General features: G+C 42.9%; 1 protein-coding gene across 1 annotated transcript in view; it reads left to right on the forward strand.

Annotated features, from left to right (window-relative positions):
• Nucleotides 1-12,533, forward strand: part of dus1l (dihydrouridine synthase 1-like (S. cerevisiae)) — a 73,716-nt gene extending 61,183 nt beyond the window's left edge. Inside the window, exons 13-14 of the mRNA XM_068058170.1 lie at nt 8,455-8,530; nt 10,281-12,533. Coding sequence (XP_067914271.1) covers nt 8,455-8,530; nt 10,281-10,390 — 186 coding nt within the window. The 3' untranslated portion in view covers nt 10,391-12,533. The remainder of the gene's footprint in view (nt 1-8,454; nt 8,531-10,280) is intronic.
• Nucleotides 12,534-18,459: the final 5,926 nt, after the last annotated feature.

An 18,459-nucleotide genomic window follows, 5' to 3' on the forward strand; every position in this document is an offset into this window, starting at 1 on the left:
GATCTCCTGCAGTGATGTCCTGGAGCTGAGTTGATTGGCCCACAAAAACCACAACCATCTTCCTTTACACTAGGTAAGACTCCGAGCAGCAGAGAGTTTCCCCCCGATTCCCATCGACTCCAGTTTTGCTAGGGCTCCTTGATGCCATACTCAGTCAAATGCTGCCTTGATGTTAAGGGCAGTCACTCTCACCTCACCTTTTGAGTTCAGCTGTCTTGTCCATGTTTGAACCAAGGCTGTAATGGGGTCTGAGTGGCTCCTCCAGAACCCAAACTGAGTGTCATTGAGAAGGTTATTGTTGAGCAATTTCCATTTGATGATTGAGAGTAGACTGATGGGGCAGTAATTGGCCAGGTTGGATTTGTCCTGCTTTTGTGTACAGGACATACCTGGGCAATTTTCCACATTGCCGGGTAGATGTCAGTGTTGTAGCTGTACTGGAACAGCTTGGCTAGGGGCGCGGCAAGTTTGGGAGCACAGGTCTTCAGTACTATTGCCAGAATGTTATCAGGACCCATAGCCTTTGCGGTATCCTGTGCCTTCAGTCGTTTCTTGATATCATATGGAGTGAGTCAAATTGGCTGAAGACTAGCATCTGTGATACTGGGGACTTCAGGAGGAAGCCAAGATGGATCATCCACGCGGCACTTCTGGCTGAAGATTGTTGCAAATGGTTCAGCCTTATCTTTTGCATTGATGTGCTGGGCTCCCCCATCATTGAGGATGGGGATATTTGTGGAGCCACTTCCTGCAGTTCTTTGTTTAATTGTCCACCACCATTCATGACTGGGTGTGGCAGGACTGCAGAGCTTAGATCTGATTTATTGGTTATGGGATCACTTAGCTCTGTCTATCGCATGCTGTTTACACTGTTTGGCACGCAAGTAGTCCTGGGTTGTAGCTTCACCAGGTTGACACCTCATTTTGAGGTATGCCTGGTGCTGCTCCTGGTATGTCCTTCTGCACGCTTCATTGAACTTGGGTTGGTCTTCCGGCTTGATGATGGTAGAGTGGGGGATATGCCGGGCCAAGAGGTTACAGATTGTGGTTGAGTACAGTTCTGCTGTTGTGGATGGCCCACAGCGCCTCATGGATGCCCAGTTTTGCATAACTAGATTTGTTCGAAATCTATCCCATTTAGCATGGTGATAGTGCAACACAACACGATGGAAGGTATCCTCAATGTGATGTGAAGATGGGACTTTGTCTCCACAAGGACTGTGTGGTGATCACTGCAACCAATACTGTCATGGACAGATGCATCTGCAGCAGGCAGATTGGTGAGGATGAGGTCAAGTATATTTTTCCCTCTTGTTGATTCCCTCATCATCTGCTGCAGACCCAGTCTATGTCCTTTAGGATTCGGCCAGCTCGGTCAGTGGTGGTGCTACCGAGCCACTCTTGGTGATGGACATTGAAGTCCCCCACCCAGTTAAAAAGGAAGACTTTGCAGGGTCGTCAGGACTGGGTTTGCTATTTAAGTTTCCAGTGCCTAGGTCGATGCCGGGTGGTCCATCTGGTTACGTTCCTTATTGACTTTGTTGCGGATAGATACAACTGAATGGCTTGCTAGGCCATCTCAGAGGGCATTTAAGAGTCAACCACATTGCTGTGGGTCTGGAGTCACATGTAGACCAGAACAGGTAAGGACAGCAGATTTCCTTTCCTAAAAGACATTAATGAAACTAATTCCAAAGATTGAGCAAGCTGGTACCAAAAGTGAATGATGTGATATTTAGAAGTACTGAAGCAGTAACATTATACGAACAGAGGTAAGTTCAGTGGAAAGGTGCATCGGATGGGGTGTAAAACAGGCAGGTGGATGATTGCTGCAAGCTGTTGCCTGCCTGAGAATAACAGTCATAATTGACTGCGGTATATTTCAATGAAGGCAATCCATTTTGGGGAAGAGAAGTGGAGTACTCTTGGAGTGGAACTGGCTTCAAGATTACTCACCTGGTTAAGCAGGGCCACAGTACACCAAGTCACTGCTGGTGGTTAATCAGTCATTGAAGGAAACTGTCCAGGGGATGGGATTCTTCCCACTGTGCTCCACATAACCCTGCAATCCAGTGTCCTAACCAAAAGGATAGTCTTAGCTGGACAAGCATCAGGAAGCTTACCAGTGGTTTGTGCGAAACGCCTACATGGTTTTAGCCATTGAAACTCCAGCAGTATTTTTCCAGACAGCTGGGCAGGATTTTTAGGCCCCGATGGCAGGTGGCCAGGTGTGAAACCTAGCACCGCCGGCTGGTTTGACATCACCATTCTGACCACTGGCGATTTTACTCAGGAGGGACAAGGTGGAACCCAGCGACCTGCCCGATTCGGATAATGGGACACATAATCTTGTTAATGAGATGATTAGCTCATCAAGGGCCAGTATGGTATTTTGGTTTGGGCGCATGGGTTACACGATGGATCAGGAACAGCCGAGGTGTAAAGAGGTAACAACACAATGGGGAACCAGTCATGGCAACACCATTCAATTAGGTGGGCCCATAAAAGGGAGCATAGCTGAGAGAGACACTCGGCCATTGGCACAAAGGTGCCGTCAAGTGAGAAGAGTTAGCGAAGCAAATGGTCTGTGTGCACTCGGGCAGTGGAGGGGTAGTGACCCTCCAGGGATTGTGCAGCCATAAGTTGGGGCATGGAGAGATCCAGTAATTATTGTCAGCGAAGCTGAGCGCAAACAAGGAAAAAGCTGGATATTAGATCAAGGGTTCCAGAGGTAGGGTTGAGTAGCAATGAGGAGCAACGTCCTTATCGCTGGTGCAGTGCCCTGGGTATCAGGAGGGCAAAGGAGAGGAACAAGGGGTAGGAAGGCAACAGAGACCATACATGCAGCATCATGTGTACTGCCAAAGAAGCAGCCTGTTGGAGAAGCAGTGCTGCAGGGGACTGCGCCTACTTAGGCGTACAGACACTGAGATTTGTGCCCTCATTGAGAAAGACCTCAGACCTGTCAGCGCTGTTCATTATGCCCTGCCAGTAGCCGTTAATGTCACTGTGGCTTTGAGCTTCCTTGCCTCCGGCTCCTTCCAAGGATCAGCCGCAGACATCGGTGGCATCTCGCACGCGACAGGATGCCATTACATCTTGCAGGTCACTAATGCCCTGTTTGCGAGAGCTGGACATAAATACAATTTCAAACAGATGGGGCCTTGCAGACCCAAAGGGCAGTGGGATTTGCCTCCACACTGGATTTCTGTTGGTGCAGGGCGTCATCGAATATGGACCTATGTGGTCATCAAAGTGCCGAGTGAGCAGCCAGTGAGATTCATCAACAGAAAGGGCTTCCACTCCCTCAACATTCAGCTGGTCTGCATCCATAACGAAGTTATGCATATGTGTGCTTGCTATTCTGGCAGCTACCAGGATTCCTTCATCCTCCAGCTGTCTAGGGTGCCACAGCACTTCATGCCATCACCCAAACTTCGTGGATGGAGGAGACAAAGGATATCCCTTGAAGAGATGACCACTAACTCCTTTCTCATGACTCTGAGACAGAGCCACAGAAGCGTTGCAACCAAAGCAATCTGCTCACAAGGACCACCATTGAACAGGCCATCACGCTTCTGAAGATGCAGTTCTGGTGCCTAGCCCAATCAGATGGCGCCCTGCAGTACACGCCTGCAAGGATCTCAAACATTGTGGTGGTCTACTGCACTCACCATAACATGGTCCTGCAGAGAGGAGCTGGCCTTGAAGATGGTGGCGTGCTGGAATGACACAATTCATCGGAGGATGAGGAGGAGCAGGAGGCACAAGAGGAAGATGCAGAACAGGCTGTGCAGGGATGTGGATGGGACCGGCACAGGACTCGAAGCTCTCATTAAGATGGCGTCAGATCCAGGGACCATCTGATCCAGGCATGTCTCACCTGAGCACTTCTAACCCAGCAGAACTGCATGCACTGGAACTCACTTTGAGCTGCCTGTCAGAACACTTCCATTGAAGACACAACCTTGAACAGATCCACGCTTACTGCCAATGCATGATGCTCATCTGCCCAGCAGTCTCTCTGTCACCCTTCAAAGGCCATTGCATGCCTCCACTGCTTCATCCCTCTTTTCAAGTTTTGCCATTGAAAGAATGAAAGCTCACATGTTTGGATTCATGTGTCAAGATTTACAGTGTTAGCAAAAAGTAACAAAGTACACATTAATAAGTCTGATGAACCACTCTGATTGATGCAATGGTCTTCGCTCTCGGCCACTTCAGCGCAGTTCTGTCCTCGTGGCCTCGGATGAGGTGGAGGCAGCCTGCTCAGTTGTGCTGACATGCCTGTGGCGATCGTCTTCGTCGTCGAGGTACCAGTGGGGACACCTCCAGAGGCTGCTGCACTGACATCAATGCAGGGGCAGCCTTCATCACAGGACCCTGCTGCATAGATGGTCCCTCAGTCAGAGAGGCCAAGGAGGCTAATAATGATGGTGCCCTGTGAGGGGAGGCTCCCTCATTTTCATCAGTGTCTGTCTTAGCCCTTGGATGGCACTCTGGATCGCTGGAAGGGGCCACCAGCTGGGGCACTATTGGCATCCACTCTGTGCATCTTTGCGCCATCATCGTCACTGACAGGTCTATGCTACAGAGCTTGGCATGCAATCTCTGCATGTCAGTGTGCTGTTCCTGCGTCTACTCTGAGTGTGGTTGCATATGGCTCTCCATGAGGTTGACCACTCAATTGAGGAGCTCATGCGTTCAAAGCTCTGGGCCACGGTGGTGCACATGAGCTGAATGAACGCCTCCATTCTCAGCCCAGGATCTCGCACTGCCTCAAGGAACTCTGAAAAGTGGGTCCACGTCTTTTGCTGCTGGTCAACGTAGAGTCTCCTTCCTTGTGACTCCTGAAGCTCTGCATCTGCGCTCAGCTGAGAATGTCTGTCCTCCATCCTCTGAGGGGACTGCCTACAGCTGCCTTTGCCTGTCACCTCTTCCTGATAACTAGTGCCGTGCTCTTCACCCTGTGCCACCTTTTCTCACCCTATGTGAGGATGCACCACTGTGGGTGTATCTGCGCTGGTGCTGGGTGCACTTACATGATGTGATGGTGCTGGCTTTGCTGTTGCAGATGCTTGCGAGGCCCCCCGATGTTACTATTATACTTTGGCGCTCACCCTCCATGACTGACCCTGTGGGAGACACAAGGAGATCATGAGAGCTAGCCTGTAGCAGCAGAATCCTCTGCAGTGCTTAGCCTTCCCAGTGCAGCTGAGTCTTTAGCATGCTGTCGGACGGGAAGGAGTGCACTCCACCCCTTCGTCTACAGATTGCAATATCATTCCTCACTCATCTCTCCATTGGCCACTTACTCCTGCAGGGCCACTCTGGTGATTTCCATCCCTGCCTCCTCCAGTCAGTGAGGATGGTGAGCTGGGGCACTCCTCCTCCTCGGCAAGTCCTCTCCTGCGAATTATGTGCCCTCTTCTCCTGCAGTAACAAAGGAGAGAGATAAGGCACTGCTGGCCTTTCTGACCAGTGCCAGTGGCTCATTTACATGAGCTGCAGATATCAGCGCTACCAGGTCCTCAACAGCGCTAGGACTCTAGTCATTTCTGAGGGGTCAGTAATTACCCTGGGTACACAATTCTCCCATGTTCAGGAGCACCATGCGTCCTCAGGCTGCTCAGCTGATGTGTCTGCTGGAGGTTGCATACCTAGAGGCCTGTCATCAGGGTCTCGCACTGGAGTCCTGCCTCCATCCTGCACCCACCGCAGCTAATTTTCCGCTCTCCAGCTAATTATCAGATGACATTGGTGCAAATTGCAGGCTATGACTACCTCCCCCCCCCCCCCCACCCATGCAGTGCTGAAATTGTTCAGACGTTGGGTTCTCATCCTCAGAGGCAAAATCCTACCCTTGATGGCTTTTGCCAAACTACACCTAAATTCACTGGGCTTAGGTAACTGGGTGCCTTGCTAAGGGAAAAAGTATCGATGCTTCACAGGTAAATGGAAACTCTCCCATTGGAGATTATTAGACCAGGCAGAAAGTTTCAGATGAAAAAAAACAATTAATTAGAATGGTGGATGTTGATGGTTAGTTTAAGTTTAGAATTGTGGAGCAAATTGAATCATCTTTCTGAACCTTTTTTAAAAAAAAATGTTTTGGGTAAATTTTGTTCTCATCCATTTGGGTGAAATTAGCACTTGAAAATGGCGCATTCTCATTTTGGGCACCTTGTGTTAACAGGCATTCTCAAGTCAGTTATGGCATGGTGTAGATTAAAGTTCCCTTTAATATATAGAAGTAACTACTCCCAGGCAAGGTTCCCTCTAAGTTGCGTGGCCACACAGCAACCCAAAAGCTCCCACGCAGGCTGTGCACATGTTGGCCCTTTAAGTTATTGGGCATGCATGGCTGCGCAAAAAAAAATTAAAGGGGCCGTGCACTTAAATCACCCCTGTGCTCCAAAAAACATTAAGAGGGTATGTTGTTTCTCATCCTAGGGAAAAATATGTGGCCTCTTTGTCTCTGACTTCGTATGTTTAAGAATTGCGAAACCTTCATTGGTGATCAATATTGTGGTAGTGACCATTTAGCTGCTGTCAGCACTTGCTTTACATTGCTGCTCAGTAACTTATGATGTATCTGGCCACACCTTCTAGTCTAAATTCAAAATACATTAAAACAGTCCGTTTTCACCTGAAATTTAGAATAAAGGACTTCAGTAGCAAAAGGTGGAAATTCGACAGACCTTATGCATTGGTTGCATGAAGTTGGTGATTGGCAAGAGCAAAAGGATGAAGAGTAGCAGTCAGTGTTGTGAGTGATTCACTTCTTTAAAAGGAAAAGGCTGTCATAAAGCATACTTAGCAGAAATAGTTGGCTGCTCTGAAGCAGAAGTGTATGGTAAAAGAAAGCTACTGACTCTCAACAATCAAATCCTTTTGCATATTCAGTTCTTTAATATAAGTATTAGTACAAGTATTGGAAGATTAACACTACTTTGTTGCGGCATGAGCAATAAAATAGGATTTAGACTCAAAAAACTTTCAATTACCAGCCAGTTACTAATAACAGCCATAAACAACAAATTTAGCAAAATAGTGATGCGAACAATCCCTAGAATGAAGATGAGAAATACATGCTGTGATTGGTTGAAGTTTTAAGTGCATTGTTAATATTCATCTTAAGTAAGCAAGAGAGATCAGAGCAAAAGGGAAGAGTTGAACAATTGTAATGCTGTATGTTTAAAGGAGTTAAACTGGTAACAAAGACAGGATCTCTTGACTACTGTATTCTTTGTTTTCCCTGTACTGGATGGTCTTATCTGACTATATTGTTACTGAAAAGTGCAGGAATGTTCCATTCCCACAGTGACATGCTCACACACTCCATGAATACCATGGTATCCAAAATAACTCTGAAAAATTTATTGTACTGATCAAAAATCAACTTCTATATTCATAGTAATGATTATGCTAAAAGCCACAGAGGAGGTCGCACATCACCCACGCCAATTCTTCAGAAATAGTTCCCCCATGAAATAGAAAGAAAAACATGCACTGTCCTGGCAGGGTATATAAACCATCAAGAAATTCATAAATATGTCTGGAGATTCTCTTCTGTACTAGCAGCATATCTGTAGATGTAGCAGTTCAGTGCCATCGAACAAGCCACAAAACCATGCAAGGCTTATTGTAAACACCACCCCTATTATGGATTTTTGAACTTGATCATCCTTTACCTTTTATTATAGTTTACACCATTCTGGCTCTAGAGTCCTGAATGTATCCCTAAATATGCTTGGAGGGTGAGGCGACTGAGCATTAGAAGGAAAATAAACTTGCAACTGACCTCATTTTTTTCTAATCCATGCTACTCACTTTGATGAGTTTAATACCAGAGTGGTTGTAATGCTAAATGTGATAAAAGTTGAATGCCTTTCAAAGAGGAATCATCTATACAGAGATACTAGAGAAATCCCTTAGGCAGGGATTTACAGAATTCTTTCCTACTAATCCCTTAGACGCCATATCTCTTCTACTCAGATGTACAAGTTACATTTAATTGTCACAGATCAAAGTTTATATTTCTAGGCATGTGATTTTGGATTATACTTATTTCAGAATTACATTACCCAGGCCTTGGTGCCATGCATCCCACTTAAATTCCAAATTTGGCAGTTTAGGGAAAAAGCTTAACAGTAAGGCTATTATATAAAAATGTATTTAGGGCTTTGTAGTATTTGTTGAGCAGTTGAGTTACCAAGCTAGAAAGCAAAACTCAGTGCTAGCAAATTAATTTGTATTTGCAAAGATTTCAGTTTAATAAATTTAGAAACAGAGGTATTGAATAGTAGTAAAATAGCAGTCTATAGCATTCATTTCTTACCTAGGTAGTTGCATATATATACTGTAACATATAATGTGTGTGCGTTGTAATTGCTCTGTGTATGTTTTCTGAGTCTTGGTGCTTATATTCTTCCTATCTGATATATTCTACAGGGGACTAAGTGCATCTTCAACCTGTGCCGTGGGTGCTGCAAGAAGAAAGCTTTCAAAGAACTGGCTGACTGCGTAGGTCAGTAAAAGACTAGGACTATGTATAAAATTGAACCTTGTTGTATGAGTTAAAACTGGGAAATGCTCATCACGTTGGGCAGGATCTGTAGAGAGGGGAAGTTAGAGTTGACATTTCAGGTCAAGCAGGAGAACCTCCATGAATTTTTACCAGAGACAACTGTCATGCTAGGCCCCCACCTGCCAAGAGTGAGGCACATTAATTTTGTCATGAGCATTGTTTTTAAACTGTTACTGGAGTGAAGAAAGGACTTGTTAAACAGATCAGCCGTGGCTGGAAAATACATTTGCATATTAACAGACGATGATTGGAAGGACAAAGGACCATTCCCTGACATTCAACCCACAATGGACCTTGATCACCAGGTATTGTGTGTAAGAGGAGCATTCTAGAGACTGCTCTAATCCAAGAGGTGGTCAGACCAGTTAGTCACATGACTAACCGGCTTGGCAACCCGGGTTTTTCTGAATTGTACATACTGTTTGAACTCAAAGACTGTTTGCTCCTGGATTGAGAAGATCTCTCCTGTCTGCTCCCATCTCTCTCTCACAAGCCTCTGAATCCACTGAAGACACATGAACCCCAAGAGAGAAAAGTCTCGTACAGTGAACAGGTTTAAGAAGAATACTGGGCCTCATGAAAAGCAAGATCTACCTACAATCAAGGACTCTACAGTGAGCTCGAAGAACCATAACAAAAACTCTTCAGATAGTGCCTCAAACTTATCCACTTTATTTTTCTTCTCTTTTCTGTCTCTATTTGCATGTATGTATCACGTATGCATGCTAGCATGGGCGCGTCGTGCATCCATAGGCGTTAACCGAATTAGAGTTTAAGTTTAATAAATTTCAACTTTTCTTCTTTAAACCCAAGAAAGCCTGTTTGTGCTGGTTTCTTTGCCTTATAATTGGAAAGCGGTGAACAAGGATTCACCAAGGGGGAGCTGAAAACACAGTTTGTTTAAAATTAAACCCTGTTACGGTAAGACCAGGTGAAGGCTGAGAGGGACCCCTAGACATCTTTCTCAGCTGGTCATAAAAACAACCTGGATAAGGTGTGAACATCTACTCATCAAATTCTTTCTGCTTTTTGGAAATTGATTGACAGCTCAATTTCATCTCACCGGAACTGCAGTAACAGGACACTAAGGGTATCATCAGCTTACTGTTCCATTAATGCTGACCCTCCGTCTGATACTATTTTGAAAGCCGCCTATGCCTGGGCAGCAGTAGCTTCTTTACCTATGCACATCAAGTTCTAATAAGGTAGCTAGGACCCCAACATTCATTTTAAGGAAACACGTGGGTAGGACATGAGCCATGCATGTTCCAACTATGTAACCTGGTGTTTTGTGACCTAAGCAAGGGTATATAAAGGGATCGCTGCTGCCTGCTTGGCCAATGAAAATTACATTTTTGTGTAGTTGGAGGAACATCATTCTCCTCTCCTTTTAACCCTCCTTAAAATCCAGTTCCTTAACCAAGTTTCTGGTTGCTCCTCCTCATCTCTCTCCTGTCTCTTCATTCATTTCTGCCTTATTACACCTCTGTAAAGCGCCTTGGGATGTTTTCCTATGCAAAAGGCGCTATATAACTGAAAGTTGTTGGTTATGTTTTCTGAGCAAATGCTTTGTTCTGTGATGCAGCTTACAATGGGACCAGAATTGTACACAGCTGAGAAATTGATTATTCCATCAACTTCCATCATCATATAGTCGTTAATGAATTGGTGTCTTTTGGTTTATTGGTAGGGCATGGATTACTCTTCAAAACAAAACATGAGAAGAGATTGAAGTGGAAATTAGTGGAAGAAGGAATACTGGAGAATGGAGACAGAATTCATGAACATTTGGATCACTGAAGAAATTGTCCTTCTCAGTGAATTGGATGGGGATCTGGTCTGTCGCGTACACACATTCAAATGTATATATTTATGCACAGGGTTCGAGGTTAACACTTCTTTGACCGAGTGTTAGGTATTTCTGAATTTTGCTGAGAAATATTCCAGTCAATTAGCAACATTTTGCTAGTTATGATTACAGCCTAGTATTTCCGTGTCGCACTTGACTAATTTTGGCATCCTGGCCCTCCTGATTTTAATTCTTGGCTAATATAGTAATGGAAGACAACATTTATCAGTGACAGTTGAAATCACCAACAAAATACACTTCCTATAACAAATTTAAATGTACTTTTTGTAATAATGCAGAAAAGTACGCAGCTTGCTCAATATTTGGAGAACAGAAATACACAAAAGCAAGGTAAAAGAACTGATCTAATTGCAGATGGGAATGGCACTATTCTGATAAATTATATATTTCCCCTAAGTCCTAGTGCCTGTTGCATTTCACTTGATCATCTTTAATCTTTTGTGAACATTTTTAGCACCAAGAAGGAGAGTTTTTAGAGTGTCTGTTTTATCTGTGATGATCTGCAAACGAAAGCCCCACACATTGCAAAACAAAATAGACTCATTGACATTTTAAAGAAAGTAGCAAATTCTAATATTGTCTTATTTTCGAACCTGGTTCTGAGTTCATTAGTACTAAGCCTGTGTTGCACCCACACTGCTTTTGGAAATTGTGCTAACCTCTACTGCACTGAGTTCATGAGCTTGTGTGTGCAAAACTTACTGACGCAAGAAAAACTACTAGGAACCTGATCAAAATTATCTGATGGATATGTATATTTGAATTTTATTTTTGCCTTTCCATATAGAAAGTGTTATATGGAGATGTTTTTGTGCATAGGCAATAACTGAAGGATTATTTCACAACTGCTTGTTAAATTTTACAGGTGACCTTAAAAGACCAAATTCATCCCCTTCAAGTTTGGTTTTGCTTCAATAAGCATCAAAAAAATTCAAATGTCTTCTAAAACTAAGTGCACGGCATTAAATTATTCTGACTTCATTTGCCAATACTGTAAACAGAGTAATCTAAAGCACATACAATCATTTTTAAAAACAAAACTTAGATGTATTTGCTGGTAACAGTTGAATGACTATACAAACCTTAGTAATAGCAATGTGTTGATGAAGGGAATTGATACATCAGTTTACCTTTTAAGAATATCTCTTTGCTATATTCTGATTTTTATTTTAATTACATGATTTTGGTTCATGAATGAATAGTATAGCTGGTTTAGAGGATAAAATTGAGGCAAAAGCTCTCTCTGCTGGAAATTACTTCTACTTAACTGAAATTTAATGCATGCAGGTTAAAAGTTCTTGTTAGATCAGCTGATTTTTTTCCACTTGCCTCTGAATTTTAAAGTGCAGCATCAGTGTTAAGGAAAGATAAAGCAATCATGTAGTTCATTGCATTTGTACTATTATAGGTATTCTGATCACTAGTCACAACTCACAAACGGGTCTGCAGTGGTTTGTTCTTTGCCATCAAAATAATAACTAGCAGGGCAGAAATGCACTAATGTTCTAGCTACAAGCACATGCTCACAGATGCTTAGGGGATGAAATTGGTCAACAGCAGTCATACGTTAGAAAGGAAAATCGGACAGTATGCAAACCACTCCATGATTCGCTTCCATCCAGTTTTACATTGCCACTGTTGACCAATTGTATCCCTTAAAATATGCATTAGGTCTTAACTATTCTGTGCCCTTTGACACTATATATGAATACATTGAGCACTAGGACTTTGAGGAAGGTTGATGGGTTTTATTAAAATTGAAACTGAGGTTTTTTAACATAGGCATTTGGTGACAGCTGACATAAGGAAAGCTAAAACTGGTGTGCTGTATTAAGGCATTTCTAAAACCAGGTTTTAAACAATATTTTCTGTGCAAGGCTTGAGGAAACATATTGTCAGAGTAACAACTGTTTAATGGTAAATTTATAATTTTGGTGACTTAATATTTTACCTGGAAATATTTAATAAAGCTTCAATTTTGTGTATAATTATTTTCATTTACTTGAACTTTTATTTTACTCAATTTTTGTAGTGAAATATATTTTTGTGAAAATTATACTTGTCTGAAAAGGAGTTTGTTTCTGTAACTTCTTTTGTCAGCAACTTGCGTGTGTGGGTTGACATTGTAGGGCCGGTGGAGGTTACAGGGATAGGGAGCAGTGGCACCATCAAAGGATTTAAATACATGGATAATTACATAAAATATACAGTACAGAATCAGGTCAGGCTGGCGTTTAGGCTCCAGTCGAGCCTCCTCACATCCTTCCTCATCTAACGCATTCATTTTAACCCACTATTCCCTTCTCCCTCATACACTTAAATAGCCTCCACTTAAATGCATCTATTCTCTCTATCTACTCCGTGTGGTAACAGGTTTCACTTTTTCACCACTCTCTGGGTAAAGAAGTTACTTCTGATTTCCCAATTTGACTTCTTGGTTACTATCTTATATTGATGGCTTCTAATTTTGCTGTTCCACACAAGTGGAAACACACTCTGTGTCTACCCTGTCAAAAAGTTAGATACTTTTAAAGACCTCTACTAGGTCACCACTCAGCCGCCTTTTTCAATGAGAAAAGAGACTCAGGCTGTTCATCCTTTCCTGATGGGTATAACATCACAGTTCTGGTATCATCCTTGTAAATCATCTTTGCATCTTTTCCAGTGCCTCTGTATCCTTTTTATAATATGGTGACCAGAACTGTACACAGTACTCCAAGTGTGGTATACAAATTTAGTATAACTTCTCCACTTTTCAATTCCATCCCTATAGAAACAAACCGAAGTGCTTGGTTTGCTTTTAATATAGCTTTATTGACCTGTGTCACAACTTTCAGTAATCTGTATATTTGTTAAAAAAAACCTTGCATTTATATAGTATTTTTCATGACCAGAAGATGTCCAAAGCACTTTACAGATAATGTGAAATGCAGTCACTGTTGTAATGTAGGAAACGTGTCAGTCAGTCAATTTGCACTCAGCAAGCTCACCCAAACAGCAGTGTGATAATGACCAGATAATCTGTTTTTGTGATGTTGATTGAGAGATAAATATTGGCCAGAACACTGGGGATAACTCCCCTGCTCTTCAAAACAGTGCCGTGGGATCTTGCATCCACCAAGGACAGCAGATGTGGCCTTGGTTTAATGTCTCATCCAAAAGTTGGAACCTCTGACAGTGCAGCCCTCCCTCAGTACTGCATTGGAATATCAGCCTAGATTTTTGTGCTCAAGCCCTGTAGTTGGACTTGAACCCACAATATTCTGACGCAAAGGCAATAGTGCTACCAACTGCGCCACAGTTGACACTTGGATGGCACGCTCATTGCTTTGCTCCTCCACCCCATTTAGAGTCTTAATTTCCTAATAAGATACAACTACCTTATTTTTCTTGCCAGAATGTAATACCTCACACTTATCTCTGCTGAAATTAATTTTCCAATTATATGCCCATTCTGCAAGTTTATTAATAGCTTGCAATTTGTTGCAGTCCTTCTTGTTGATTACCCCCTGCCTCCCCCCCCCCCCCCTCCAAAATTTGGTGGTGTCTGCAAATTTAGAAATTGTTTTGATTTCAAAGTTAAAGTTGTTAATATAAATTCTAAACAATCGTAGTCCCAGCACTGATCCTTCTGATACCCGCTCTGCGACTGAATAGCTATGCTTTACCCCTACTCGCTGCTTTCTGTCTTTAAGCTGGCCAGCTGTCCATTCTGCTACTTGTCCCTTGACTCCCCATTCTCTGATCTTATTCATTCATCTATCATGAGTTACCTTGTCAAAGGCTTTTTGGAAATCTAGATATATTACATCCTCTGTACTACCCTGATCTACTCTCTTATCGCTTCAGATAATTCAATGAGGTTTGTCAAGCAATGCCTTTCCCTTTTGAAATCCATGTTGACTTTTATATTTTTAGTTTCTAGATGTTTTTCTCTGTTCTCCTTTAGTAGGGATTCCATTATATTTCCCACTACCAATGTTAAACTGGTAGGTCTGTAGTTCCCTGGACATATTCTTTCTCCCTTCTTAAATATAGGTATAATATTAGCTATTCACCAATCCTCTGGCAGAACACCTTTTTTATAACAAGTTATTAATTGTGTAATAGTGCCTCTGCTATCTCTCCCTTAGATTCTTTTAAAATGTGTGGAGAATTATAAATTTGAAACATTGGAGGACCAAGAACCAATGGCAATTAGCGAGCTCAGGGGTGATGCATGATAGCATACAAACAGCAGAATTTAAAATGAGCTGAAGTTTAATGAGGTGGACAATGGAAGGCTGGCTAGAAGAGCTCTAGTATAATCAAGTCTGGAGTTGCCAAAAGCATAGATGACAATTCAAACAGCAAATAAGCGGAAGTGGAAGGAGCTGAGAGTTTTGTGATTGAGAGAATATAGGTTCAGAAGTTCAGTTTACGGTCAAGTAGGATGCCGAGATTGTAACCAGTCTGGTTGAGCTTGAGACAATACTTGGGGGGGGTGGGTAATGGAGTTTGTGGCAAGGGCCAAAGGTGGTTTTGTCTCCTCATTGTTTAGCTCCAGGAGGTTGTGGCTCATCAAAGACTGAATTTTTGACAAACATTTTGACAGCACAGAGGCAGTGAACAGGGCATGAGGGGTGGTGGTGAGGTAGAGCTGAGTGTCGTCAGTGTATATGTAGAGGCTGATCCCACGGCACCCAGGGCAGCACATGGATAAGGACAAGGAGGAGGTGAAGGATTTGATCCATTTCTGGAGACATTCTGACTACATTTGGAAGAATTTGTTACCAAGTGAGGGCAGTCTCACTTAGCAGGACAGTGGGGGGGACCATGTTAAAAACTACTGAAAGGTTGAGGAAGGATAATGTGCCATGGTCACAGACACTGAGGAGGTCATTTGTGACTTTGGCAGGTGCCATTTTGGTGCTGTGGTAAGTGTGGAAACCGAATTGCACAGGTTCAAACATAGTTGTGGGAAGGATGGCCATGGATTTGGTCGTCAAATGCAAGAGCGGCACAAGGGCGGCACAGTGGCGCAGTGGTTAGCACCGCAGCCTCACAGCTCCAGGGACCCGGGTTCGATTCCGGGTACTGCCTGTGTGGAGTTTGCAAGTTCTCCCTGTGTCTGCGTGGGTTTTCTCCGGGTGCTCCGGTTTCATCCCACAAGCCAAAAGACTTGCAGGTTGATAGGTAAATTGGCCATTATAAATTGTCACTAGTATAGGTAGGTGGTGGGGAAATATAGGGACAGGTGGGGATGTTTGGTAGGAATATGGGATTAGTGTAGGATTAGTATAAATGGGTGGTTGATGTTCGGCACAGACTCGGTGGGCCGAAGGGCCTGTTTCAGTGCTGTATCTCTAATCTAAAACATTGGAGAGGAAAGGGAGAATGGAAATGGGCTGGTACTTTGCAAGGACACAAGGGTCAAGGATACATTTTTTTGAGGAGACAGCAGATGACCATAGTTTTGAAAGGGAGGGTGACGTTCCTGAGGAGAGCAAGCCATTTATACTGTCACTTAGCAGGGACCAGGGAAGTTGGGTGGTTAACAGTTCAATGGCAATGATCTCAAGGGAGTTGGGAGTGGAGTCTCTTGGGCAGAATGAGCTTGGAGAGGAGGTAAAGGGAAATGTGAGAGAATCTAAAGGGAGACACAGGTTCAGGGCTAGAGCAGAGGGAGGTTAGGGGAGGTTTGACATGTTGGTCAAGGCAAAGTGGGGAAGCAACAGAGGCAGTTGAACTGATGGTCTCAACCTTAGTGACAAAGAAATGCATGAGCTCTTCACACTTGTTGGAGATGACGATGAAGGGAGCAGAGGAGATGGGTGAATGTGCCTAAGTATGGTCACACTATGGTCTTTTATGAAGGGAGTTGACAGATTCCGAGAGAAGAGAGCATTGGGGTATATGAATTAATTAACTTCAGTTAGTGATACATTTATGGATACCTACAGTTCCCCTCAAACTTCCCTGATTACCTTAAGTTTGAGGAAACATTTTCCTGAAAGTGACTGCGGATTTTTTATTTTTACTGGTGGTTGGAGAGGGTTCAGCACAGGATTGCACCACTTAATGAATGGCATAATATATAATAGACTGAAATGTTTTTACTCGTCCTTTTCTGATGTTTGTACATATGAAACCATTATACTCATTGTTAGAAATACCATATGTAGTTTTGGCAGTTTACCTATATAATAGGCCATTGTCATAAAATAGAGGATGAAGAGAAAAATGATCAGATGACAGCAAAATATATACTACAAAGTGCTGAGGGTATGCGGGGGAATAAAGTGCCTTTGAAGAAAAGAAAATTGATAGCTGGACATGATCCAGGTCAATAAAATGCTGAAAGGCATGATTAGTTGGGAAAAAGGGCGGCGCAGTGGTTAGCACCGCAGCCTCACAGCTCCAGCGACCCGGGTTCAATTCTGGGTACTGCATGTGTGGAGTTTGCAAGTTCTCCCTGTGTCTGCGCGGGTTTCCTCCGGGTGCTCCGGTTTCCTCCCACATGCCAAAGACTTGCTGGTTGATAGGTTAATTGGCCATTGTAAATTGCCCCTAGTATAGGTAGGTGGTAGGGGAATATAGGGACAGGTGAGGATGTGGTAGGAATATGGGATTAGTGTAGGATTAGTATAAATGGGTGGTTAATGGTCGGCACAGACTTGGTGGGCCGAAGGGCCTGTTTCAGTGCTGTACCTCTAAGTCTAAAAAAAAATCTAATGAGCAAGTTATTTAACTTGAACTGTGGTTGTAGAGGCTGTGACTACAAAAAGAATAAGCTAGAAGTAAGATGGGATTGATAACAGTTCAATGTTCAGAGAGTTAAAGTATCTTTTGAGGTATTTCAGTTTCTTATGCCACCCTCCTCTTCCTATTTTAAAAAGTCAGGTATGGTTTATATTTTAAAAGTGAGGTATTGACAATTTATTACAGTTACAAAAGTAAGGCTGTCTATGCAAATCCAGCCAGCATAATGAACTAATGCTAGTAATATTTACAGTAAAACTGTAGATAATTGATTTTCTTAATTCATGTTTTTAATTTCATGTTGCATCTCTACAATAAAACAAAACATATTTGGGTCAAATGCACTAAAAAAAAAAGTTGTGGGCCTATTTATTTATCTTGTGGTTGGAAAATAATTTCCATTCAACAAATGAAAATTTTCAGTCCAAAGATAAATCCTGTATAATTGAGATAGAAAAGGTTCCTTGATCAATAAAGATAGGATAGTTCATGCATTTGGAATGATCATCACAAATGGAAAGAATCTAAGTTCTCATTCTGCTTGCAAATTTACATTTACCTGAAACATTACTTTTACCTTTTCATTGTTGCTTGATTTTCCACTTCATGAATGGAATATAAATGGAAAAGCAAGCTGAGTGCAGGGATGAATGGATGGAAATAATGATGCCATGAAGGGCAGTGAATTCTACTTTAGTTTCCCATGGCAACTGACATCAGAATGGTAATTGCTAAGTACAGAAAATGGTGCGCTGTCTAAAGTTAGCAATGTCTGGCTGTAAGAACTGCACATCATCCAAGAACAGAAATCCTGAGAGTATTTTTTTAGTTTGGGAGAGAAATTAATTTAAAAAAACATAGGTGAACCAGCGCAGGTACTGGAGGCAGAAGAGGAATTGGAACCTGTTCACCAGAGGGTCAGCTTATGTCTTAAATCAGCTACAGAGCACTGGGATCCGGACGTTATGGAATCTGCTTCTCAAAAAGAAGGTCCTATCTGAGCACTAATATTTTCTGAAGTCATTGTAGGATCATTAACATCTCCTTTATGTCTAAGGGTAAATATAGAGGAATCCAGTAACTAGATCTATGCGATGGTGTCTATTGGAACTGCAGTCCAACAGGGAGCACATGACAACTCCAGGGTCATCTTCACAAGAGCGTCGCAGTGGTTAGCACCGCAGCCTCACAGCTCCAACGACTCGGGTTCAATTCTGGGTACTGCCTGTGTGGAGTTTGCAAGTTCTCCCTGTGTCTG

Source organism: Heterodontus francisci, chromosome 26 (assembly GCF_036365525.1).
Source record: "Heterodontus francisci isolate sHetFra1 chromosome 26, sHetFra1.hap1, whole genome shotgun sequence".
NCBI classification, from domain to species: Eukaryota; Metazoa; Chordata; class Chondrichthyes; order Heterodontiformes; family Heterodontidae; genus Heterodontus; species Heterodontus francisci.